Source organism: Musa acuminata, chromosome BXJ1-1 (genome assembly GCF_036884655.1).
Source record: "Musa acuminata AAA Group cultivar baxijiao chromosome BXJ1-1, Cavendish_Baxijiao_AAA, whole genome shotgun sequence".
NCBI classification, from domain to species: domain Eukaryota; kingdom Viridiplantae; phylum Streptophyta; class Magnoliopsida; order Zingiberales; family Musaceae; genus Musa; species Musa acuminata.
In genome coordinates, this window is record NC_088327.1 from 14,808,194 (window position 1) to 14,835,866 (window position 27,673).

Genomic DNA, 27,673 nt, shown 5'->3' on the forward strand with positions numbered 1-27,673 from the left:
TATCAAGAAGTAGTATGGACCACAGAAATGGAAACAAGAATATGCAGTAATGTGCACTTATCAGCATAAGGCATTTAACCAACACAAATACTGAAACTTCATATAGAAAGGTGTTGTGCAAAAATGCAACTACAAATGAACTCACCTCTCCTCCTCGACGTCCAGACCCAAAGTAACCACCTATTGCAAATAGCCTATTCAGTTTCATATGGTTATGAAAACAGCTCTGAAATATAGTAAGGACTAGAAAAACAAACCAATAATAAGAACATCTAGGTCTGAACCGGCATGTATATAATCAGGTTTCAGCTTCAGCCATTTTCCACTCCGATCACCAGGTTCCCATTTGGACCCAAGGTCCTTCAGCACAATTCCCTCATCTCTGAGAAATATAAAGTCAAGGATAGATATAAACAAGAAATATAAAAAATGTACAATAATTCATTCTGAAAGAACAAAAGTCAACTTTGCTTGAAAAGCCACTCAAAAGTTGACAGAACTTTGAAGGCAGCATCCAAATTATAATCATATATTATAATTCTACAAAATGTCCATTTTACAGATCTAGACATGTTAAACCTTAGACTTGACATTCCAAAACAGAGAATTAAGATTCCTTAATTGTAGGATTCACACATAAACTGGTTGATTCACTTAGGTTTGAGTAGGCTATCTTACATAGTCCACTCAAACACCAGTTGCATTGGTGCACACCGATCTATATTTTATCAGTCCAATAAAGAACCAGCACTGCACCAAATGGATCGGGATCAATCCACATTCATTTTTTACCTTTTCTCAGTCACATGAGTGATACAGGTCAGTATACCCTCCCGAAGTGACTGACAATGTGTCAAACTGGTATCAAACTAAAACCTTAAACCTTGACACAGACTAACAGAATTCCCGAAGTTTGACTTCCTCACATTAGTTCTTTTGGTGAAAAATTACCCAGCAAGCTTGCTAAATCAGATATAAAATAAGAGAAAAAAACCATTTATGTAACATGTATATCTTTTCATACCAACCCATTTGAATTTATCAAAACAAGGCCTAAAGCAAAAGATTTTCTTCATAAAGGGTAGTACCTATCCAAATGAATAGTTATTTCACTCGTTTTACTGTACCGATGCGTACCGTCCGATACAGGAGGTACATACAGGTCCGACAAGATACCGGTATTCGGACCATCCTCTATCGAGTGGTACCAATCACTTGACCCGTATCAGGCGATACGGGGTCTGTGCCGGGCGGTAACGATCGAATACCGATCGATATGCTCGGATTTCGACCGTTACCGACCTATACCAGTCAATAACGATCGGATTTTGATCGTTACTGATCAAGGGCTGAGATTGCCCTATTTCGAACAGTCAATTTGACCGTTTGAGACTTAGAAAAGGGTTTTTAAACTCTTTCCGCCCCCGTCTTTCAACTCATTTCACTCTCTTAATCTCCTAAACTCTCTCAAACTCTTTATCACTCACATTTCTCTCTTATTCTCACTTTTTCACTCTTTGAAATTCAACAAAGCTATGATTTATAAATTAGATCAAATTTAGGAGACTAATTTAGGAAGATTAAGATGTAGAACACTCTAATCAAGAGGTTCGTATTTTCTTTCTAGATTTTTATTGATTTATGAGATGATTAAGCCTATTCTATGTTATGTATGACTTAATGTCTAATATGTTGTTTGATACATTTTTTATAGTAGAATAGTGTTAATTAGGGAGTAATTAATTCTTTAATGTTGTGATTAGTGTGTTTAATATTGATTTTTCAAGTTAGACACTTAATAGATCAAATCTTTATATTTCATGCATATTAAGGATTGGATCATATGTTTATGATGGTATAATACATTTAATTAGGTTTTAATTAAGTTTTTAATACTATGACTAATGGTTTTAATGATGATTTAATCGAAATTTGATCGGTATTAGGTCAATTTATATTATTTTGGCAAAAATATATGAAATTTATATTTAGTTCCAACTTAAAAATCCTAATCTAACTTTTTTCTATTTTTCAGATATTTTTGGAGGTTTTATTTTATAATTTTGGGCGTACCTCGACGTACCATCAGCAGTGATTGCAAAAGGCGCTCGGGCGCTCGCCTAGGCGCTCGGGCGAGGCGAGGCGAGGCCCGAGCGCCTCGCTAATGTCCCAGGCGGCGCACTTCAAACAGGCGCCGCCTGGGCGCTCGCCCGAGCCCAGGCGCTGGGCGCTTCGGGCGAGCGCCTGGGTAAACCAAGGCGACCGAACCAGAATTTTAGGTCTGGTTCGGTCCTGGTTCGGTTATTAGTTGGTTCAATCGAACCAACTAAACCGATATAACCCCAACCCTAACCCTAACCCTAACCCTAACCCAACACTAACCTGCTGCCGCTGCCGCTCTCGATCCCGATCCCGATCCCGATCGCGGTCGCGATCTCGTCGCTCGCTGCCGCTGCTCGCCGGTGTCGCTGCTCGCGCCTCCCGCGAGCCCTCTTGCTGCTCGCGCCTCCCGCGAGCCCTCTCGCTGCTCGCGCCTCCTGCGAGCCCTTCCGCTGCTCGCGCCTCCCGCGAGCCCTCTCGCCTCTTGTGAGCCCTCCCGCGAGCCTTCCCGCTGCTCGCGCCTCCCTCGAGGCCTCCCGCTGCTCGCGCCTTCCTCTCCCTTTCCCTTTCCCGCTGCAGCTGCCGCCGCTCGCCGCTGCTGCCGCCGCCGCCGCTCGCCGTTGCTGCTGTCGCCGCTCGCCGCTGCTGCTGCTGCCGCCGCTCGCCGCTGCTGTTGCCGCCGCTCGCCGCTACTGCCGCCGCCGCTGCTGCTGCCGCTCGCCGCTGCTTCCTCCTTTCTTCATCAGGCTCAGTATACTCTTAATATTAAGTTTATTTGAATTTTAAAATGATTAATTTTTTGTTAATAGATTAATAATATATTATTTTGATTTTAATGTTATTAATTTTTATTTATTTGAAATTATTGTTAGGTTTCAACATAAATGGCAAGTGCAGAAAGCAACTCAATAGAGTCTCCAATGGTATCAAAAAAAGATCCTGCGTGGAAGTATAATTATTTAAAGGATCCGAAAGATCCTAATGCAGTGACTTGCATATTCTGCGATAAGACTACCAGAGGTGGTATTTTTCGTGCAAAACAACATCTAATAGGAAATTTCAAGAATGCAGCAGCTTGCAAAAAATGTCCACCTGAGGTAAAAGAAGAGTTGCTGAATTATATGAATGAAAAGAAGACACAAAAGAATGAATCTTATGGGAATTTACCAGAAGACAATGTTGAACATATCAGAGATGAAGAAGAAGATTATTCTACGAGTATTAACCCAAGTGAAAAAAGAGTATACGACAAAAAGGGAAAAGAAGTTATGAGTACTAAAAAAGGTAGAAAAGGACCGATGGATCTATATATGCTTCAAGGATCCCAGAAACAACAAGGGCAAGCAGGAGGCTCAAAATTGAGACAAACAAATATAAGTGATGCTTGTGATAAAGAAATAAGAGGAAGAACAACTCAGCACATTGCTCGCTTCTTCTATCAGGCTGGTCTTCCCCTTAGTACAACTCGTTTAGACAATTTTAAGGATATGATTGAAGCTATTGGAAGATATGGTGCAGGATTAAAACCTCCAAGTTATTATGAGATGCGAGTTCCATTGCTGCAAAAAGAGTTGAATTATACAAATGACTTACTAAAGGGTCATAAAGAATCATGGGCAACACATGGTTGCTCTATTATGTCAGATGTTTGGACTGACAGGAGGCGCAGGAGTATAATTAATTTTATGGTTAATTGTTCTTTAGGGACTATGTTTGTGAAGTCAATAGATGCTTCATCTTTTGTAAAATCTGGAGACAAGATATATGATTTACTTGACAACTTCGTGGAAGAAATTGGAGAACAAAATATCGTTCAAATCATAACCGACAATGGAAGCAACTATGTTTTAGCTGGTAATATTCATCTTTTGATTTTGTTAATTATTTTATCTTTAATTAAGTGTGTTAAACTCTTAAGTCTTATCATTTTTGTTATCCTTTGTCTCAGGTAAATTGCTTGAATCAAAAAGACAACACTTGTATTGGACTCCATGTGCAGCACATTGTATTGATTTAATGTTGGAAGATATTGGAAAGATCTTAGAAATCAAGAAAACCTTAGAAAGGACAATTTTTGTTGTTGGATTTCTTTATAATCACATTGGAGCTTTGAATATGATGAGAGAATTTACAGGGAATAAAGAATTAGTGAGACATGGTGTTACCCGATTTGCTACTTCATTCTTGACATTACAGAGCGTGCATCGTCAAAAACATACTCTGAGAAATTTGTTTACCTCTGAGAAATGGGCGACAAGCAAATGGGCAAAAGAAGCAAAAGGCAAGAGGGCTGCTGATATCATCTTAATGCCATCCTTTTGGAATCATGTAGTTTATATATTAAAGGTAATGGGCCCTCTTGTTCGAGTCCTTCGATTGGTGGATAATGAAAATAAGCCTGCAATGGGATATATTTATGAGGCTATGGATAGAGCAAAGGAGACGATTAAAAGATCTTTTAATGAAAATGAAAAAAAATATGAGAAAATTTTTACAATCATTGACGAAAGATGGAATTGTCAACTTCATCGTCCCTTACATGCAGCAGGATATTATTTGAACCCTGAATTCTTTTATAAGATTAAATCTGATGGATTTGATGCAGAAGTTTTGGGTGGGTTATATCAGTGTGTTGCAAGATTAGTTCCCAGCATTGAGGTTCAAGATAAGATTATTCATGAATTATCTTTATATAAAAATGCTGAAGGTCTTTTTGGAATTCCAATTGCCGTTCGATCCAGGACAACTACCTCTCTAGGTATTAATAATTTAATATAATTAATTTCATATATATTATGTTACTATGTTATTGCTAATAATAACATAAATTTTGCAGCTGAATGGTGGAGTCTATTTGGAAATTCCACCCCGAACTTACAGAAATTTGCTGTCAAAGTACTTGGTTTGACATGTAGTGCTTCGGGTTGTGAGCGAAACTGGAGTGTCTTTGAGCATGTAAGTATTACTAAATATTTTTATTTTAATTAATTTATTTATTTAGATATATGTATTAATATATTTTTAAATTATATGACATGACAGATTCACTCGAAGAGAAGAAATCGGTTAGAACATCAACGATTGCACGATCTTGTTTACATAAAGTATAATCAAGCTTTGAAGACTCGTCATGATTTGAAAAATAGATTTGATTCAATCTCATTGCAAGATATTGATGATTCAAATGGGTGGTTAGTAGGAAAAATGGGTGCTAACTTGCAAGATGCTGAAGACGAGCTTGTATTTGAAGATGATAGATTGACGTGGGGAGATGTGGCAAGAGCTTCAGGTGCTGGAGAATTACAAACATATACAAGACAGATGTCAAAGAGAAAAATGAGTGCAAAAGCATCAAGCTCGGCTCCTGCTATTGTTGAAGACATAGAGAATGAAACATATCTTGATGAAGAGGAAGGAATCGAAGAAGAAGAGGAAGAAGACGAATTCAATGAAGATGATTTGTGTGAAAATGACGATAATATTGATTATGATGAATGACTTTGATGTAAAATGTTAATGTTTTGAATTTTGAAACTTTTTGTTAATGTGACATTGTGATTTTGTATCTTAGATTTTCTTAATTTAATAGCATATTTTTATTTAAAATTTTAAATAATTATATTTATTAATTATATTATATATTTTTATATTTTAGCGCCTCGCTTCGCTCGGGCGAGCGCCTAGCGCCTCGGGCGTTTTTGGACCTTGGCGCCTTTTGGCGCCTAGCGCTTTTTAAATCACTGACCATCAGTACGCCTCGGTACGTACCATACCGATTAAAGATCATTATAGACGAGAGAAAAGGACCATCTCAAATTTTGTTATTGGAATAAAGATATGATATACAAATCTAACAAAATAAGTAATTACAAGTCCAGATCTAGTTAAGTTCTTATGCTTTAAGCTTAAGATTGACAAAAAGGTATGTCATGCCTTGAATCATCCACTATATCTCTAGATGAGAAAGAACAAATTCAAAAAAGAAAGAACTATGAAATGCTAAACACCGGATCCAATTAACAATCATTCAAAAATGAGGCCAATTTAACTACATAAGGCTCTTATGACCTGTTCTCAATGGTGTCTTTGAAAAACCTCTCCACATCTTCCACATTGTAAGCAACAGTAGACCAGAAAGGTTGACCTATAAAGTCAACAAATTGAAAATATCATAATAAACACAACTTAAATTGGAGCGGTAGCATGAATATATAATAAACAATATTGCAGAAAAAAGGACAGCCCATTGTGCAATTTCCCCACCAACTAATAATTATCTCATCCCCTAAAAAGAGCAACCTTAGTGGAGTGTCAATGATAACCCTCTATAAAACAAAATTGCATTACATTCAAACTAACGCGCAAGTGCATCCAATATATAGCTATGATAAACAAAATAGTGCATACAGTTGATGCCACTAAATGACTATATCGCACATAGCCATCTTACCACTGATGCGTGAACCGGTACGCAGACGGTTCACACAGACTGCCCCCATTTCAGGCAGTCCAGTCCAGACCATTAAAAAAAATTAAAAACATACATTAGGGCTCACATTCATAAACCCTCTTCACCCCAAACATGAACCCTTTTCATTCTCCTCATGCAGCTGCCCGTCGCTGCCCGCCTCTCGCAGGCCACTTCCTCTTTCTCTTCTTCTTCCTCCTCCCTCCTCTTCCTCCACCGCAGCCTCTCCTTCCTCTTCCTCCACTACCACCTCTTCATCCTTTCTCTTCCTCATGCTTCCTCCGCTCCTTCCTCTTCCCTTCCTCCATCTTCCTCTTCCTCCACTGCACCAAACAGAGAAGTCAAAAAAATAAAAAAATAAAAACAATGTCTTTGAGCTAGCATAAGCTCCTGACTAAATTTTACATTTCTTTAATACCAGCAATCTGAGAAGCAAAATCAAATGGAAACACTTGGAGTGTATAGAAGTTATTTGGAGATTTCAATGAGTTTAAATTTTAATCAATCAACACAGCTAGAACATTAAGGAGGTGAACATGGCACATGATTTATACTATTTGAATTTAGAATTTAAACTAAACAAAGTTATCCTATATGCAGGAAGCATATCCCAGAACAAATAGGAACAATAGTCTCAGTTTATTCGACATTCAGATACTGGGGAATCACTTGCAACAAACGCTTGTTAACCCACTCCTAAATTTTTCGGTCTTAGCAAGGAATACACTTGGGTGAATCAAAATCCAAATTAGCTCTGTAACTATCAAAAAGCAAGATACTCTTTTAGAAACTACTAAAAACAAAATCTTGTGCTACCTCTATTACAAGCTAATAAATAGCAAGATGCTCTAAAAAATAACATGACCAGACAAGGTTTATGATCATGGTCCAGTGTCAATATCAGTCAGCAGCAAGACCAGTAAGATTCCAGTACATTCTGATGTATCAGCACTTAGGACATGTCAGTTACCAGATCAAAGAGAAAGAGTAATGGAGAGAAGAGGACAAAGACGAAGGCAGAAAATGAAGCGGAGAAGGTGGAGAAAAGACGGACTTGACACGAGGAAACTAGAACCTAGATGATGGACATGATGCTGAGGGATGGAGGAGACTATGACAGCAACGCAACCAAGAAGAGGAGGCGGTGGCAATGGCAAATTATGGGAAAAAATATGAGTGAGAGAATGTGTGCAGAGAATGTGTGCAGGAGAGAATGCATGAAAGAATGAGAGAGCTTGAGAACCAAAGAATAGAAAAAAAATGGCATGGTCCCTCACGGTTGTTAAAAAAAAATTAAAAAAATTTCTGCCAGGAAGCCTGTTGGGCAAAATCACTAATTCCTCACCCCAGTTGGCAACTGGACTAGTAAACACTAACCAATACCGGCCAATAGAAACAGTGTTTGATACCTTGCTGTTACACATGCTATACAGTGGATATCTTTAGTAATGTACATCAACTATTTAACTGTCATGTTCCATTTTCTCATTGTTTTGTCGTATGCCTATCAAGGGTAACCAAAATGGCAAATACCAATACAGAAGTTATTACATATACTGCCGGTGCTTAACAGCAGAATGCTGTTGCGGATCACTGTGCAACCCATGCAGAATTATACAAGTTATTATTGACCTGCACCATGCTAGTTATGCTCAACACGATCATCTAAGTCTCGATGACTACATACACCTGGAACATGCTTGGTAGCCGGTCAACCTTCCTTTGATCTAGACCTTCAGAATCTGTCTAATCCATAATATGTTCCCTTGTATTAAGAGAGTGAGGAGGTTGAAGAAATGCATAATCAAAAACCCGCTCTGGTTGATGATTACACATCAAGATCATGTGCATGTCTAACTGATTTTCTTATTTTTGTAATACTTGCAGATGATAAACAAAGAATCAACAGACCCTGAAAACAATGGCTGATACTCCCATTGGTGCATATGTCAGTTTGTATATATTGTTTATTGTCTCCAAATTAGCAAACTAGATATTGGAAACTCAGTTAAGCATGTCCACAGGTACAGTAAGTACAAAATCTAATGAACAATCTACATATTGGAGCACTGCATGCCCCCATTCCAACAATCATGTGGGTCAAGACCCCAAAAATGAATACTCAAAACTTGCCCTGGAGTGGGTAACAACTCATATAAATCAAAACCTTACCCACATCCGACACAGATACATTTCCTGTAAAATTTCAGACTGGCATGGCAGGAATTTTGTACCACTTTCATGTCAACTTTTACAACTATGTTCAATTATTACACTAAGACCTTGGTAGTCAACAATTATCTCTAGTGTTGCTTAAATTGACGACACAAGGAATTTATGAAAATTCTTCAAAATGTCAAGCTTAGTTGACGGTTCTCAAACAGATAGCAGACTTAAATGCTTGGAGGTGTTTCCACTTATTTTATAGAAAATAAGACTAATGTATTAAGCCAAAGATATGAAGCTAGTTATTGATAGTTCTAAAGCTTTAGAGAACAGAAAATATCATCATAAATATAAATTTAAAATATTGTTGACCAATTATGACATTAGCTATGTTAAAAGAGCAAAAAATAGCAGAGATGATAATCTACAGTTATTACCATTTACTAATTAAAAGAGATAAATCTTAAAAAGATCCACGTAGCCAACCACCAGTAATTAGCACACAACAGATTATTGTTAATTGGTTATTATATCTTGAAATACTCTAGATACTGAGAGAATGCACTAAAAGATACAACATGGTTTCCATCAAACTGAGACTGTAGAAAATAAAAGAAAGATGTCAAATCGAACGAATGATCCTTCAGCATAAGTGTTCCGAATGATATGGTCCAAGCTGTTCAAAATCCATTTTAAGAACATAAGTTGCACGGCTGTAACTATTGAAGTGGAAGAAAACTACAAAGCCTTGGCCAATGATCAAGGGGGCAAGCAAACAGCATTCCATATAAAGCAAGAAAAGATGTCATGATCAATGGATTTCCAAATTACTGGTTTATTTACATGTTCTAAAGTTTTTATAACCATCATCTTTTCTGGAAGATTATTCAAATGAAGCTCATTTCAAAATACTTTGTTTTCAAGCATTCAATCTTAGACCATGAGTCAAGCATTTCCTATAATGAGGAAGTCTATTGCACACATATTTCCTTTTCTGAAGCATCATTGAAAAATGATTTGTAGAGAAAAATGTTAATAGTATAAAAGATGAAATGGATAAGTCACCCGGCGGACGATGATCGTTAATGCCTCCATCAGGAACCAATATTTCTAGACGTCCCTTCACGGGTTTTACAACTTTTTGCAGGAGACTGTGTCGCTCCGTCAGACTTTGATGAATCACACTAGTGTCTCCGACATAGAGAATATCAAAAGCAATATCTACAATGGTTAAGTTTTAGAAATAACAATTACACAATAAAAATTAAACCAAAGCCAATTAAAAGCCAGGAACTTATATTTAACAACTTAGAAATTCTCAGAAGAAATAACAAAAATCCACCAGGCAAAAACTGAAGCAAATAACAAGGTTTGCAGAAGTGTCCATGCTTTCTAATATATATCAACCATGATAGACATAATAAAAACCAACTTTCAAATTAGCAAATATGTATCAACCATGACAAACTTCCAAATGGCTATCTCTGCATAAATGGGTTCTGAAATCACGCAATCAGTCCTCGTGGAACAATGTTTATAATGTTCAGGAAAAATACCATAAACTTGAAATCAATCCTCATGCTACTTGGATTATGCAATTTAGAAGCTACATTTTTCACCAGTGTAGAACTTCCAATCATCAAAAATGGAACCAACTTCTGGAATCCAGAAAAATAATGGATACAGCACAACTGCATGTAGAATAAGAGAAATCAATTGGCACAAAATACTACACAGCGGACAAATACTATAGAAAACACAATCCTCATTTCTTAACCTGGCGATTGCTCTCCAATCCTTCCTTTGCTGCCTTTGCTGCAATAAAAAAGGTATTAATAGAAATGCCAACAAACAGAAAGAGACATGCAACAATGTGCAATAACTGCATGAAGCTATTGAAAGACCTATCTCTTGATTTGAACCAAATTCTGCAAAATGTTGAGCAGCCATATCCCAAACCAGCATTTCACCATCCAATATACACCTAAATAGCATCAACACCAAATATAATACTGTTAAAATACCTTATTGTTAACCTCATGCAGAGCATCTGCAAACAAAATATGTAACAGTTTGTATATTGACATACCAAAAGACAGAAACAAATAATAAGTTGTTATTCATAATCTGATTTTTGTTATTCATAATCTGCACATAGAAAATGAATGCAGAACTCTTAGCATTTTAAGGAGAAAAAAAAACACAATAATTACCTCTGAACCAGTATGTTCTGTACAATAACATTCGACATGCCATGTGCATACTCAGGGTGTTCGAGGAAGTTCCTGACTCAAGGAAGACAAAGGTCATAAGCAATAGAGATCCTTAGTGTTCTTGATTAACTGTAACAAAATTGATGAGAGAGAAAACAAGTACGCTAATTAGACACACAAGGCAATGGAACAAGATACAACATAATAGACCAATTACTACACATTTTTGCACCAGAATTGGTATGTGTCAGAACAAACAACATTCAATAATCAAATATATTCAACCAGGCAGCAAGAAGTTACACAATTTTTTAAAGATCTGAGAGCACTACCTTGAAAAAAAGTGTATTTCCTCTCCATTTTTGTGGATTTGAATGCGGTCACCATCAAATTTACACTCGACAACAACATGCTTCCCATGAAGCTAGACAAACAAATAAAAAGGTAATCATTAGAGTGGACTACAGATACATATCAAACGACAGAAGTGTGTTCATGATCAGGAAAAAAAAGCATCAGCACAAAGTGATTAGCTTCATGCTAAAAGATCAATAACTACATAGAAGCTAAAAGGTGAAGAAGACTAAGTATGAGATGAGATCAAAGCAAGTCTCAGAGATGACACTTCTACAGATCCTGCATACAATAAATTCAAGGATGTGGTATAGTGTTTAAATTCCATAACAAATGTTGCAAATAATAGTAAACTGTGAATAAGTTGCACTAAGAACCATTCATGTATAGTTAATCAAAGAAAATGAGTCTAACTAAGTCAAATATTTTACTAATAAATTTTGAAACCTTATAACAATCTTCATACATAAGAAAAGGAAGCTTACAGTTGTCCTATTAGAATAAGAAATAGACAGTTTTAAATTCACTCGTTTTCAACTACAGGCTTAGAAAAATGAAAATATACACAAAAGTATATACGCGAGTCATGCAAAAATAGAATTAAACGAGGGTCACAGCATGCATATGAAGACTTGAAGAGGCAAGGACATGGCACAACATAAACATTCTCCAACATATCGTAAACACACAAGCTGGAAACCATGCAGAGAAGGCATGTTGGTTATCAAGGAAAAACATGTATTGACTAGAAAATTGTTTGTTTACAATCACCGCCGCCACCATAATCTTTTATCCATCCACATGGTCGCCTAGCGAGCATCAGACAATCCAAAAAGTACCATGGAAGATTTAACAAATTTGACAACCATCTCCCAGGCTAAATATCAAGGCAAACAAAGATAAAGACAGACTAGCCAAAATCCTAAAGAAGTATATTTGCACACAGAAAGCTTCCCTCACTGGTTGCAGCTTAAGTTCAATAATCAAGGATCAAAAAATTTAGATCAATTGTATCTTTTGGTAAATATACATGGAAAATGGAAAATCATATGATCTACAGACGAAATAATTCCATCTCGAAACTAGACGAAATAATTCCATCTCGAAACCAGAAAAAGGCAAAAGGACAACAGAACAAACCGTTAATAATAACATGATCATTAATTTGAATCCAGTAAGACACAATGTCATCACCTTAACATACCAATATGGCTGCAATGGCATGGAAACTTTACGAACCTCAGGAGAAAGACAAGGCATTATAAAATAATGCAAGATAGAAACCAACAAGCACCACAATGATAGAATTCAGATAAAGGATCAAGGAAATAGAACAGAATACTTAATATGCATATACAAAAGCAGTGAGGAGGATCTCACGATCTGAGAATAACATAGGACCTAATTATAAAGGAGCAAATTATATAATCTCAGCACCAACCACATTTTTCCTCAGCTGGATAGAGCTTGCACATCAGAGAAACTGCTTCTCCTGATTTCGTTCTTTGATGTAATTATATCAGTTATAGCTACATAAGGAAAGAAACTCAACTGGAGACCTAGGAACATTTCCTGTTATAAGTAACATCTTGTATCAAAAAAATTCATTATTGTAACTGTACTTAATTGAACCTTCCTGTCTTGTATTATGTGTAAATACTAAATAGGAATTAACACGCATCACCACTTCTTTTCTTTGCCATTTTTTTGTTTGTTGTTGTGCATGTGTGTGTGTGTCTTCCTTAAGGGGCACCTGGATCCTGTACATAAAGAAACAAAAAATCCTGCAAATACAACAAAAACTGTCCACCAAAAGATGCGTTGGACAAGGAAACTTGCACCCGAACATCTGAATAGTAGCATGCATCATCAAACAAACTGATGAACTGGATATGAAATTATCAGTACAGAAAATGGCAAGAAACGGGAGAGATTATAGCATCTTTTGCAAGGCTAAGGCAAAAGAGTACCTTCTTCCAGGCAGTTGTTGCATCACCGACTCTCATAGCCAACTGTGGTCTAACAGGTTTTCCGACTTCTATATCCTATCCATTGGCAATTAATTTCAATCGTCAACAAGTAACAAATTCAAGATCTAGTTAGGTAGGAAACCACATCGGTACAGAAAATAAGATGAAGCACCCAGATCATGTAAACTAGGACATCTTATTCTGAATAGTTCTAGAAAAGATTTGAACTCAATGGACTCACATGTATCTCAACTTTCTAGGAAACGTGGTGCAAAACAAGTAAAAAAATATTAGCACAAGGTACCCTATGTTTAGTGTTTAATGTATTGACTTCTCAAGTCACTTCAACCATAGATCATACAGAAAGAAACATAGCTTAAACAGCCATAATCCTCAGGAATGAAACTGGTAGTGACATATAAACTTGAAACTGTTCAGAAGTTCTCTGCCAGAGCCATGATGTTTGGTTGTCATACTCAAGGATTACCATGCTGATTAGCATGAGCTTCCACATGTCAGAATAAACTATGTCAGAAAGGCTTACTTAAGCTCGCTTTTGTTAATCCTACTCAGAAAGAACAGCTAGGAGATGATTAGCTCCAAGTACCAAAGTCCACAGCTCCCATGATTGCGAGCTGCGGCTTGCTTGTTGACATGCTACATGTCGACTTACATCAGAGGTTAGATCATGGCCTATGCCAAGACATTGACATGCTACATTTTGACTTATGTCAGAGGTTAGATCATGGCCTATGCCGAAATTTGTTGACATGCTCCATGTTGACTTATGTCAAAGGTTAGATCATGGCCTACACCAAGAATCGAAAGGCATGCTGATGGGCACGGCAAGGAATTGTGTTGTGGTAGAGGCATCGGCACATCGCTATGCCATTTAAACGCAATCCTTGATTATACCAACCATAATAGGCACTACAAATGAAATGAAATGCATGCCCTAGTAGACCATAAAAGAGCACAGAGACATAATCAAATTAGTAGTTATAGATTGCAAATAGCTTTCCGGTAAAAAGAGGAATACAAGAACCTATTTGACTCTGCACAGAAATTGATTGATTTGGAGTAGGCCAGCACAGAGCCAGAGACACTAACATTCAGCTAATACAATGGAGAGAAGATAAAATAAAAGGGAGGTTTGATAGAAGTTCAGTTTGATGGTCAAAATCTGATTCCAACGACATGAAGAGCACAAAGAGATACAAAAGTATTTGTAGCGATTACTCTCTGAATGAAAGTTTCCGTAGCCATGTGGTTTCCTACCTAACTAGTAACTTTAAAAAAAAACTTAAAATCTTGGATTGCTCTACATGATAAATCCTACTACTACTGAAGAAAGTTTATACAGTGTCACAAATTTCTTTTGCAAGCAATATCCAACATCTGCAATTTCAGATTCCCATACTGATCCCCCGAACAGATCCAAATGACATGACCAATGAAAAAAAGGTACTTTGCAGCAGACAACCAGAAAGGTTACAAGATTGTATGGACTATGCAACAATTCCTATTCTAAAAACATCTAGATTTATAGTTGTTTTTGCAGAATCTTGTGCCATCCGCCGGCTATCCAAAGCAACCTTTCACATCACTGTTGGTTTTGAACAAAATTGTGGAAAGGATATACCAAGACGCAGGCACCAGAGTTAATATGTTCCAATCATGTAACTTCAAATAGTTGTACAGTTATAACACGATAACAACATCAAATTGCAGCAAGAATCACTTGTCCAGATAAGCCTGATGCTCTTTAAAAAAATTGGTATCTTCCTTGTTTCTCGATAGGAATTATTCTACTACTTTTGCTGTCCCAAACAGAAATTATCTTATTGTCCATCAAGTAGTACATATGTTTGATAAACATGTCATGCCTAAAGCTGACTACAGAAGCATATAGTTATTCATGTAAACATGATTAGATTCCATAGTGCAGAATCAAAAGATTCAGATTGTGTAATAATCAACCATTTTACAAATAACAATTTCTTAGACATAACCATGGATTTTACACTAGCTCTTTTGTCATCTACACCATTTGTTTGAGTAAATAACGACTATACACAATTACATAGCCATAGCCTTTAGAATTTACCTAACAGAAGGCCTCAAAAAGAATTAGAAAATTTTGGTTCTGCGCTTAAGAGAAAGCATTACCAGCTGTAATCGCATACTCATTGAAGAGTTCTGGCTAGTCTATGACACATAATAGACAAGCTCATACTTCTGGGTTCAAGTATTTCCTGGATCCTAATAAATTTTAAAGACCCAAAATTGAAGCAAAAATATTAATTCATTAATTATGTAGACATGAGATGACCTTCAAACAACCTGTTTCTTTTGTCGTTGAGTGTGATCTTTCAGCTTTTCACATACTAATTTAAGGTCACAGGTGACGTTGAACAAATCTTCAGCATCAGGATGAAATTCATGAAATATGCTCTTTTCACTAATTCCCAGCTTTAAATCTACACACAATTTTAAAATGATTAGTTCCTTTCAGTGGAGGGAAAAGGCAATAACTTGCCGTAAAGTACCTTTTAAGATGATCATCAAAATCCACTTCATCTCCAAGGCATTTGTTTTCTTGATGAGACTTGACAGAATCACAGCCTTTTCCCCCCTGTTGATACAAGGTTAAAGAATGTGATAAGCAAAACAAATAAAAAATGATTGAGAACATGAAGACACAAAGTAATGACCGGAGATAAAAGGTTTCATATGGTGACAGCAGATACTTAAAGAAAGTTACATATAAATTGGAATTTGGTGCAGTAAGAATCGTAGGTCAACATGGAGTTCTAGGACCACCTGTGACGCAACAGATGCCTTCATCAACTTATCGCAGTTGACAAAAAAAATATATGACATTCTGTTGTGACCAGAAAGAGAGGCCGATTATCATCCAACAAGCGTACTTTCTCTTCTAATAAATTGGCATCAAGGGATATATACAAAATTGGAGTATCCAACATGACTAAAATCAACAAGTAAATAGATCACAGTTCTAGCTTTGCACTATTCTTTGAATCCAGTGCAAAATGCATGAATGACTTTTCAACTAACTGTCTTTCTATGTACATGAATATTTGCACCCTAATTTTCCATGTATGAAGTACCTATTTTCTGTTGATGCCAATTGATCAAGCAAATTGTTAAGCTCCCTGATTGTAAGTCCGCCAGAAACCATCCCCTGCCTACGTTGCAACACCTGAACAACAAAAAGTGGAGTTTTTGCAAGCATACAGATATGAAGAGAAGAATTTCAACAAGGCAACAAGCTCATAGGATATGGAGGGTATACACTACCAACAAATAGAAATGTGAAACAAAAAAAGGATACCAAAAATTATTCCAGAAGAACACGCTGTTTGATTAATTATACCAGAAATTTGTTGTACATTGCAGAAAGCAAATTATTCAAGGATGGTTAACTTACAAAAGTTTGCTTGATGTCAGGCTACCCATTCCCTCACTACACAATCATGGCCATACTTGAACCTAACTGGACTTACCACATTTGTGAGCACTAGGACTCTGTGGACTGCCAAAACAATCAAAATTGAAGACTGAGAAAAGTTCATAAGTGTACCACCCGTAATCAATGGGAACTAATCAAATGATAAAAACATTTTCTATGCAAAATGTAACAAGTTTTGCAAAGTGTAGCTTTAAAGAGGACGAACTAAGATTCAAAAAAGTAGCATTTCAAACTTTAAATATACAAGTCAAGAGAGGCCCATCCTATGCATGGTAATATAACAATATTGATTTCATCAGGCAAGGAGCCGGTGCCAGCAAAAGGATAAACAAGTCAACTCCAGTCAAGCACTCTTGACAGTTGAGTCGAGCATAGTTCACACAGAGAGGGACCAAATAACGTTACTTGGTTCAATGCAAGCCATTTACTACACCTACAATTCAAGAATCTTAGCCTACATGCAAAAGTTTGATTTTAGATGGCAAGAGATACGCCACAAAATATTAATCTAAAAATGGATGCAAAAATGTTTTGTTTATGACAAAAAGGAACATAAAGAAAATATACCAAGATAACCTTATAAAGAAAATATATCCAATTTATATTCTTCTCTAATTAACACGTGGATGAATGAAGTAATAGAAGCTATGCATTAAATAAATAGAGTGACTGAAACTATTCATCAACAACAGGAAGTCTTTCGGCTCGAAACGTATTTCTCATTCTTTTTTTCTTTTCTTATGCAGATTAAACCAGGGAAAAGGGGGAAAAGTACCATCAGGTGAAATTTCACGCTTAAAAGACTTCAAGAACCAATAAAGATTTCAAGAACCATTAAAGATTTCAAGAATCAGTTCAAAGAACACCAGTTTAAAACGAGGAGGAAAACACTGGCAAAAAGGACAAGTGACCATGTGCGCGCAATGGATAATCCTACGAAGGTAGCTCGTGAAGCAACCATTTAGACCATATTTCCCAGCCACATTGGGACAAAGGCCACGAAATGATTCAAGATTTCTTGCGGACGGTATGCGAAGCACTGCACAGAAAAGGGTTTGTAACGAGAAACTCACCTCGGCGGCAATGAGGGCGAAATTTCCGGCATTAGCACCGGATCTGGCGCCGCCCTTCCGCCAATTGACGAGGCGGAGGGCGTCGGGGGAGTCTTTGGCAAGGCCGAGGGCGTCAACGACGCAAGTGGCGAGGGTGGACTCCTTGAGGCCGTAGGTGCCGCGCTCGCGGTCGAGGCCCGGAAGGATGAGGCGGACGGCGCTGAAGTACTCGCGGCCGGTGTAGACCCGGTCCAAAAACGTCCGGAACCGCTTCCGCTTCTTGGCGGCGGTCCGGTCACGGAGCATCGCCTGGAACATGCTTACCAGTAGCCCAAACTTCACCGTCGTATCCGTCATCTCGATCGAAAACTCGCAGCCCGACTAAAGAGAGCCCACTGGCTGTCCTCCTCGATGGGTTTTAAATTGGGGCGGAGACCGCCACGGCTTCTTACGAAAGAAGGGAGAGAGAAAGAGAGGAGTTCTTTATAGTTTTCTTGGTGCCACGTGGCGTGCTCGGAAGTTTCTGGGCGCCGATCCAGCGGGAATAGGTTTAGCGTCGGATAGTTGACGGACATGAGGGCGAGATGGTTCTTTCAACATGTCTTCGAGTTTAGGGATTTCCACGATTTGGGGATTGTGCGAATTGATTGAATATATACAAGACCGACTAATAGCCTTATAGATTTAACAATAATAATTTATTATTTGTATATTGTTTATCGAATTATGACACGTATTGTCGAGACAAATCATGACCAAAGGAATATGAGTAATTTATCAAAAAAATTATATTTAATTTTTACTATCGATGTCCTTTTTTTCAAAAGTCTCGTTGATACTTAGTTCTCCGAATTAAGTTTTTTCACGTTAGATCCCTTCGAATTAGATTGGGTTGGGTCAGATCTTTTACATCCAAGTTATACTTGAGTTACAATCAAATTAAAAATATATTAATTTTTATATAAATTTATTATAAGCTTATCAAATTACTCCTTTGATATGCGTACATATTAATCCAAAAGTGAGTGATTATAGATATTTTTTTCTTTTTACTTGATATAAAAGATTAGCTCTTGTATGATAATCAAGATTTGATATTATTTTACTATTTTCATTCATTCATCTCAAAACTAATTTGAACATCAAAGGGATTGGGCTATAAATCTTATCGTTGACCTTGATCTTCATATAAGTCATCCTCCGAACATGTGAGTGTATTCACCTCGAGCCTCGATAGAGCTTCAGACATATTACGATGACCACCTTATCCTTTTTATGTATATGAACCAAAATAACCTCAGATTAATTAGGACGTCATCGATTTTTTTTCATATATATCGTTCCGTAATCATAAGGGATAATCGTATATTATCTCTTATAGTTAATTATTATTAGTAGTATTTCGGTCCTTATACTTTAAAAAGTGGCATTGGGGTCCCTACACTTATGAATGTGAAACATTTAATTCCAATTCTTCTTACGTCGTTAATTTCATCGATGAAAAAAATCACACGTGTTATCATGTGCAAAAAGAGTGCAAATGGCCTTACCTTAGATCACTCCTGTAGCGCATCGCTCTATCGCTGCCAAGGTCCAACGATGGGATGGCTTCACCTTCGAGATCACCTTCTCGGTTGGAACTTGTTTCGTCTCAACTAGAGCCTACAGCAGTCCCCTTGTGATAATTGCCTCTCCCTCTCCTCCCGCGGTACTCAGCTCATCGTCTTCCACCCCCATGGTTGACGAGAGCTCTCTCCATCCTCCTTTTAATCTCCTTTGTTTTGATATACATATGAATTGAATATTTCAACCAAGTTGATAAATATGCTTAATTTTACTTCGAATATTACATTAAATCTATTATTATATTATTAGACAAATGCATCATTAACCAGGCTACTATTTATTTGTTAGTAGAAAGTATGCAGTAAGGTTCTATTATGACCCATTTTGGTTCTTCAACCACGGACCAAAATACTTAAGCTGAAGTTAACATAGTACACTCATCAAGCTCATATAAGCCAATCATAGTCATTGTCCACTTCCGATATAAAACTAAGTGGGGTGTTAGACTATCCCCCACTCAATTAGCTTTAACTTAGTATAGTATAGGTTTAACTTAATAGTGACTTCACGTCATAATGAGTTCTCTGACTCCATCCATGGGTAGCCTTTTCCTACTTCCACGAGTGACTCCATCCACGAGTAGCCCACTTCCGATGTGGGACTAAGTGGGGTGTTATAGGTCCTCTCCCATCTTCGTTAGCAATAGTTCATATACTTCGATGCCACAACAAATGCGTCCAATTGTGCAATGAGTGAGCTAGGTCTGATGTGGTGGCAATGAGTGGTGCAAGAGAAATGTCGACCGAGTGGTAGTGGTCGAGCGATGCAAGTGCGGTGGTGATGAGCGGTACAGATGCAACGACAATCAAGTAGGTGCGATCGACGAGCAGAGGGTAAGTAAGTCGGAAAGAGGAGATAAAAAAAATCGATTAAGATGAGAAGTTGATATAAATTTAATAATTTAAAAATAATAAAATTATATATATATTTTTTATTAGTATTTCTTTTTTGCATGTGGACGACGTAAAAAAAATCGGATTAAATGTTTCATCTTTATAACTATAAAGATCATAATATTATTTTTAAAAATATATAAATCGAGATATTAATCATAATTAATTATAAAAATAATATCTAATTATCCTTTAATAATGATAAACCAATTAACTATAGGAATATGGTTATCTAATTATTATCACTTTCTGCAGAAGTCTTCTTCACTCTTCCTCTTCCTCGAGAAGGCTTTCTTTTCAGCCTAAATCTCATCCAAATCTTCCTTCGGAAAACGAAAGAAAGGCTGTTCGACGTTGAGGAGGAGGTGCAGCGGAAGATGCGGAGAAGCAGCACAACGATGACAAAGGCAGGTGAGTGAAGACAAATGGGTCGAACGCGAGAGGTTGTGGCATCATCAATGGACAAAGTCACCACCGCAAACTCTTATCTCTAAAAGATACCCCTTCACAAAGCCATTGAAAAGTCTGCTTATGCTGCATTCTTTTAAGATGATACTTACGGGATCGAGACGCAGAATATATTCTCAAACTTGATATTTAAGCAGAAGCTTCTAGATCTGAGGTACTATTTGTGTTTTTCCAACTAAAAACATCAAAAATATACGAGGGTGATACTTCAAAATTAAACATTTATTAAATATGATATTTTATAATCTTTCATATTTCGAATCTTTGAACATCTTTTGATTCTATTTTATCTTTTTAATTATATATATAATATTAGATAAATCTTTTTATTTGTAGAAGGATAAACTTAAAAAATTGACTTCACTATGACAATATACATACTTTATTCATAAAAGACAACAAATTACCAAAGATTTTAAGATGAGGGTGAGGACGCCACACTCCAAATCTTTGCACTGTTTCATGAGCAGATCATGCCACGTAAAATTTCCTGGTTGTCTTCTTCCGCGCGTCACACCATTTGAGAGCTCTCCAAAGTTGTAGCTTGTTTTCTCTCTCTCTCTCGCTCCTTATCTTTCTAGTTGCATCACCAGTCTCTCGGCCTCCACTAAACCCATGAGTACATAAGAGTCCGTCGGCAGTATACTTCTCTCGTCACAGCGTCCATCACCCACCACCCTCCAATCTCCAAATTACCTGCCTGCCCTCGCTGCTTCCTACACCTCCATGAAACCCACGGCCGAAACAGGGCACCTCTCTGCCTTCCCCGCCCCGACCAAGGTCTTAAAGAAGGCCCCTCTCATGGCTTCGATCCCTCCCCCGGTTTCTCCCTCCTCCTCCTCCTCCTCTTCTTATTCCCCTTCCAACTACTCTTCAAGCAGCATAACCCAGATGGGCAGTGATCACATCATCTCTATCCTCCTCCTCCTCCCCGTAGAGTCCATCCTCTCCTTCTCCATGACATGCAGAAGGTTCAGATCCGTGGCCTCCTCCGACTCCGTGTGGGAACCCATCTGCAGGAGGGAGTGGGGCAGCGGCGGCGTCGACGCCCTCGTCGCTTCCTTGTCTCAGCAAGAAAGGCAGCGGCTTTCTTGGAAGCGGCTCTACGCGCAAGTTTCCCGGCCCAGTTCCCTTTCTTGCCGCCGATTGTCGAGTAAAAGTGGCGCCTTTCCGAATCCCAGGGCTTCTCACTCCCTCAATTTCATCTCTGATTGGCTTGTTCTCTTCGGCGGGGGATGCGAAGGAGGTCAGCCCTTTTTCGCTAGCGGCTTAACCTGTCTTTTTTCCTCTTTGCAATTAGATTCTTAGTGGGCGTGCAAATGATAGGCGGATAGTTTGATTGGATAGTTGAGTTGGTACTTTTATTGCTGCAGCCGTGTTCTTATGGATCTTGTTCAGTTTCTTGTCTATTACCGCCTAATCTTACCTACTTTTTTTTATGTCTGGAGAAATTCTGTTTTGGTACATGTACAGTGCATAAGAAGAAGTGTGATAACAATCAGTGACAAAGACTTTCCAGAACATGCCATTTGCTGCTTATCTATTTTGAGAAGGAGAAGTTGGGCTCTTTTAGTTCTTTCTAGTGATGCATATCTCTCCAAATCTGTATAATTCTTGTAGTCCGTGCAACGTATTGAAACTATGCTTCTAAAAGAAAATTTTGAAATTAATTATTTGCTTTGACTTCTATAAGTGTTCACTTGAAATTCCAAACCAGCATTTTTTTTCCCATTCACGTTCAATGTTAATATCAATTGAGTGTAGCGCTGCAATCCCTTGTAGTTATTTTTTTGTAGACTAGTAGTATCAGAAAATGGGCAAATTCATTTTGCCTTTGAACGAGTAGGTCTTGCCATATGTCATCTACTTTGAAGGGCGGCATAACTATTAATGAAAAGAGCTGCAATGAGGGACCAAGAACCGCTGATTAAAGAGTTCCAAGAGTTTAGAGATCTGAAGAAGTCAACCTTGCTTTGATTGTTACTTTCTCACTCATTTGTATTTCAGTTATTCTGAAATAAACTACAACCTCTTCCTTTGGTCAGATGTATCCACTTTTCACCGCTGAACTGTTTCATTGAGCATATTTTTTCTTTTATAAGGATAATATTTCTTTGCAGCTACATATTTGCTGAAACATGAAATTATTTTATGTTTGTTGATCTGACATCTACATGTGAAAATAGTTACTTTCTTTAAGGTTTTCTTTGTACCCAAACATGATAACGGAGAAATTTATCACTAGTTTTGAAGTACTTGTTCCAGACATTATCAGAATATTGTCCTCATACACAGCATTGGAGTCAAATGAAGAATCTTCTTAAACTCACAAAGATGCAGAATATCTTTCTTCACTGGCCTTCATGTAGTTGCCATTGGGCTGTTCTTACCAGAAAATATATCCTTTTTGTTTAAGGGAGATCTAAATGAGAAGAGAGAGTGTGGACAAAATAGGTAATACTTTTTTGAAAAAGCTATATGGACTATGACAACAAGAAAATATATTTGCCTACAAAGGCAAGCCTTTGCTTCAATTTATTAATTCTTTTTGCTATCATTTGCCTCAATTAAAGTATCTTTTATTCAAGATGTGTACTTTAGCTCATAGAAACATTTGATTCTGAGGCTGAACGATTATGATGATGTATAAACGAAAATGTCAGTCAGCCAACAAGCAAAATAGACTTCTACATGTCCTAGAGGGAATACCATTCCTTCAGATATATCACTTGATGTCCTTTGTTGATTGCCTGTGATACAGATACTTCAAAACATTTTGCATACACTCATAGGACATCATATAAAGGGTACTTGCCAAGTAAATTTAGGGCACATTGGAAACTCTTCAGATAACTATCATTTGTGATGGGCTACAACTGTCTACTGTAGCATATAAATAACTGTCAAATCTGTGTATGTTACTATGTTATATATTGAAAATATATTACTTGCTGAATTGATGTTGTATCATAACAAGTCAATGTATTAGCATTCATACTGCATAGTTGTGTACTTTCTTCGATACAAAGCTAGCAGCCATTTATGATATACCTGCAGTAAAGTACAAATGGTGGTTTTGGAATAAATTGAAGTTTTGATGGACTCTTATAGAATGAAAGTTCTGATGGAATTTAAGCACTTTTCATTATTTAGTTCATCGGGTCAACTATTTCATTCTCTCCTGATGTTTACAAATGTCTCTGATAACGTTCTTGTAGTAGCTAAAAATGTCTCTGGTGATATCAGTGGAAATGTTTTTGGAATTTTGAACCACCCTTTCTTTTATTCATTTCGTCCTTTCTTATAAATTCCATTTCTTGGCATTGGTGATCAGAAGTTATGACTACTTTGCAACTTCCATGGCTAATATCTGATGTTTTTGCTAATGTTGTAAAGTTTCTTTGTCTAATCTGAGCAGCATGAAAATGTTATTCTCTGTAGCAATGCTTACCTTTTTAAGTTCATACTGTGCTATTCTAGTGCTTGTTTAAAGTTGTCAAGAAAATCAGGTCAGTATCTTGCTTGCAACTTTGTCAATCTGATAGATCTTATAAATTAATTAATATCAATTATATTTAAGTCTGAAGCTTTGGCAATTGTCTCTGGTAGAACCTTTGGCAATCGTATTTAAGTCTAAGTCTGATAGAACCTTTGTGGCAATTGATATTTAATTAATATCAATCGTGTTTATCAACTCATTTCTAATTCTGGGAAGCATGACAAAGTGAGGATAAAATATCTACAACCTTTGCTAAATTATTTTGACTTTTTACTAGAAACTGATTGTTCTCTGAAAACGCATTCTGCTTACATTAAAGATCTTATTGGTTACTATTTGTAGGAGTATTGCCATAGTTTACATTTCAACTGGTTCTACTACAAGATGCTATGCATATGAAAAAAAAGTGCTTCTTAGTAGATCCATATGATTCTTATGGAGGTAATGAAGAGTTGATTAACTTTTGAATTATTTGCAATGTAGAACTATTGTCTGCTCCAGGATACTGTATATTGTCGATAAAATCATAAAATATCAGGAACCGTAGATTTTAAGAAGTCATGGTAATAGGGACATTGAACTACTGCTTCCACTGCAACTTTGCAAGAATAGTTAGTGTTCACATTCATGTTTATATTGGCAATTCCTTTAATTGCCTAAGTAATTTTTTGCAATTATCAGATTCATAAGCATTCAAGTATATATTAGCTATTCGTGAACTTGAATTTTAGCTTAATAATATTTCCATGGGCATGTTCATTTTTGGTACTGGAATCTTCCCTCCAGTTGATATATTTCTCTTCTTTATTAGGTCGCCACCTTGATGATACATGGGTAGCATACATTGGAAATGGACACAATAGAGTGATATGTTGGCAGCATGTTAATTCTGGTGTTCCAAGTGGGCGTTTTGGACAGACATGCACACTCCTTAGTAAGTTTCTAGTTCTGTTTGGTGGAATCAACGATAATGGAGAGCGTTTAAATGATACATGGATTGGGGAGGTTCTTTATGAAGGACAAATTGATCTCAGAATTGCATGGAGGCTACTGGATGTGGGTACTCTGGTTCCTCCCCCTCGAGGAGCCCATGCTGCATGTTGTGCTGGAGACCAGAGGGTGATGATACATGGAGGGATCGGGTCGTACGGCCTCAGATTTGATGATACATGGATTCTAGATCTGTCAGATGACTTTAAATCTGGTAGGTGGCACCAGGTGATGAATGCTCAGTCATCACCTCCCCCACGGTCCGGTCACTCGTTAACATGGATTGGTGGGACATACATGGTTCTCTTTGGTGGGAGGGGCTCGGGATATGAGGTTCTTAATGATGTCTGGCTCTTTGACGTTGGTGGCGATGGTCCTGAATGGAAGGAATTAAAGCTATCTGGTTTACCTAGTGAAATGCCACTTCCACGAGTCGGGCATTCGGCAACACTTATATTAGGAAACAAGATTCTCATATATGGTGGTGAAGATTCAGAAAGGCACCGGAAGGATGATTTCTGGGTGTTAGACATAGGAGCCTTGCGAAGTTTCCAAACAGCAGGTTCAAAGAAAACACCGAGAAAATTGTGGAAGAGGCTAAGCATCGAAGGTCACTCCCCACAGTACAGGTCCTTCCATGGGGTCTGCACAGACAGGTCAGGACATTATGTGTATGTCTTTGGTGGTATGGTCGATGGTGTTGTACATCCTGCTGAAGCCTATGGGCTGAGCTTTAACGGGGAGTTGTATCAGGTCAAGCTTGTGCTTCAGTTATAGGCACGTGTGACTTCCTGTATCAAACCACTACTAGGATCTATCCACTATGTTGTATAGACAAATGGTAGTCTGTTCAGAAATCCAGCTCCTTGTAAGAATGTATCCGTTAAGTCATTTTATTAGTGGATCAGATCGTATGAATCATGATTTGTCATCAACTGAGGTTGTATATCGGTTGCAGATGCTACTGAATGTGGTGGGAATGAATTCTCAGGAAGTTCAGATATATTAGTTACTAAGAACCTAGCCAGAAATATAGAGGTAGAAACTAGTTGCTTTAGACTGTAGTTTGAGCAATTTTACCCAGTAATGATGAGATTTTGAGGGGAGCAAAGAGCCCGACAAGTTGTATCAGAGTGATTGTGGCAGGACAGACATTCCTCATCTTGCTGTGAGCTCATCTCTGACGGCCAGAGGCCTGAAGGTCTTGTGCTGGAGAGGACAATTCCTCTGGTCCCTTCTTTGAGAAAAATCTGTGAGCACTATGGGTTGTTTGGGAACAAAGAGTGATCTTATTCCATGTCCTTGACAGGCCATTTTTGAACTGTTCATTCATGCCAACCAAAGCTTGAAATCTCTGAGGAGGCTGTTCTGTCTTGTGACTGCAGCTGGTTGAAGAGACCAGGGATCTCATGACAAGGCCAAGAATGCAGAGAGATAGAGAGAGAGATGATATAATGATTGATCTAGGATCATTCGCTGGTAAGATGGTCCAACCATGCCTGCAGACATGGATCTTGCTCAATGCATAATGGACATGGAGCTACACCGGTGTTGTCTGGATGCATGCACTCTCTCATGTGACATGGTCAGGCAAAGAAAGGGGACCAACAAATTGCATGTCAACATGGTCCTGCTACAACCAGTGTCAGATCAATTCACCATGATATTTAGCAGAAAGGAATGTCACAGAGTGATCGGTGATGACACCGATCCTGTTGGTGACTCAAATCTTCTGAGTGTGAGGTCCCTCTCTTTTTACCATGCTCAAATCTCCACATCAACTTGCTTAGATGCAGATCTGTTGCTTCCCAAATATAAAGCAATCCTGTGCAGCTGTGGCTTTCTCCAGCTTATTGTAGGATTCACTAGAATAAGTTCTAAAGCCCCTTTCCTTCCCTCGAGGGAGGAATAAGAACATCCAGCTTCATACAACTGTGTTTGCAAGAGCAAGAAGAACATGGGAGAATGCATTCTGAGAATTGTATGCCAATCAATAAAAGATGTACAGCTGTTGCACATTTGAGATGCATATATGTTCAAAAGACACTGGGAATGCAAATTAAAGGCAGCAACTAAGACTCATCTCAAGTAAGCTTCAAGAAGGCATATTGTTGTGCTTAATTTGCGGTACTGATAAGACATGGCAGTTGACTGCAAGCACTGAGCACATTGTTTTCAGATAGTCATCTCAACAACGGATTCAGTCTGATATTATACCAAAAGAAATAGCACAATGCCCATCTCAATTGAGGCTTAAAATAAACACTTAGGTTAAGTGTTTCGGTAAAAGACTAGCAAATAGAATTAGTCACGAGTCAGCTTTCTTAGCCGTATCTTTACCAGCAAATAAGTCGTTAGCTAAAGTTTGCAATTTCATATCC

At 37.7% G+C, this 27,673-nt stretch overlaps 2 protein-coding genes across 2 annotated transcripts in view; one reads left to right on the plus strand and one right to left on the minus strand.

Moving 5' to 3' along the window:
- Positions 1 to 18,382, minus strand: part of LOC103995944 (DNA ligase 4) — a 32,489-nt gene extending 14,107 nt beyond the window's left edge. The window contains exons 1-14 of the mRNA XM_009416714.3: positions 17,838 to 18,382; positions 16,403 to 16,494; positions 15,821 to 15,906; positions 15,615 to 15,751; positions 13,272 to 13,346; positions 11,280 to 11,371; positions 10,948 to 11,019; positions 10,639 to 10,718; positions 10,512 to 10,549; positions 10,419 to 10,425; positions 9,800 to 9,955; positions 6,169 to 6,244; positions 258 to 382; positions 146 to 180 (exon numbers count right to left, since the gene is read on the minus strand). Of these exons, the coding sequence (XP_009414989.2) occupies positions 146 to 180; positions 258 to 382; positions 6,169 to 6,244; positions 9,800 to 9,955; positions 10,419 to 10,425; positions 10,512 to 10,549; positions 10,639 to 10,718; positions 10,948 to 11,019; positions 11,280 to 11,371; positions 13,272 to 13,346; positions 15,615 to 15,751; positions 15,821 to 15,906; positions 16,403 to 16,494; positions 17,838 to 18,173 (1,407 nt within the window). The 5' untranslated portion in view covers positions 18,174 to 18,382. The remainder of the gene's footprint in view (positions 1 to 145; positions 181 to 257; positions 383 to 6,168; positions 6,245 to 9,799; positions 9,956 to 10,418; positions 10,426 to 10,511; positions 10,550 to 10,638; positions 10,719 to 10,947; positions 11,020 to 11,279; positions 11,372 to 13,271; positions 13,347 to 15,614; positions 15,752 to 15,820; positions 15,907 to 16,402; positions 16,495 to 17,837) is intronic.
- A 2,934-nt stretch (positions 18,383 to 21,316) lies between these two features.
- LOC135675854 (F-box/kelch-repeat protein At1g51550-like) lies at positions 21,317 to 27,398 on the plus strand. Its single transcript, XM_065186448.1, has 2 exons — positions 21,317 to 22,049; positions 25,114 to 27,398. Exons 1-2 carry the CDS (start codon positions 21,530 to 21,532, stop codon positions 26,067 to 26,069), a joined length of 1,476 nt encoding a protein of 491 aa, XP_065042520.1. The 5' UTR covers positions 21,317 to 21,529; the 3' UTR covers positions 26,070 to 27,398.
- The last annotated feature ends 275 nt before the right edge of the window (positions 27,399 to 27,673 follow it).

Excerpts from the sequence above, each read along its gene's own strand:
- LOC135675854 (XM_065186448.1), top strand. The coding sequence starts at position 21,530 with ATGAAACCCACGGCCGAAACAGGGCACCTCTCTGCCTTCCCCGCCCCG. Across the intron at positions 22,050-25,113 it reads CGGCGGGGGATGCGAAGGAG|GTCGCCACCTTGATGATACA; the intron begins GTCAGCCCTTTT and ends CTTCTTTATTAG.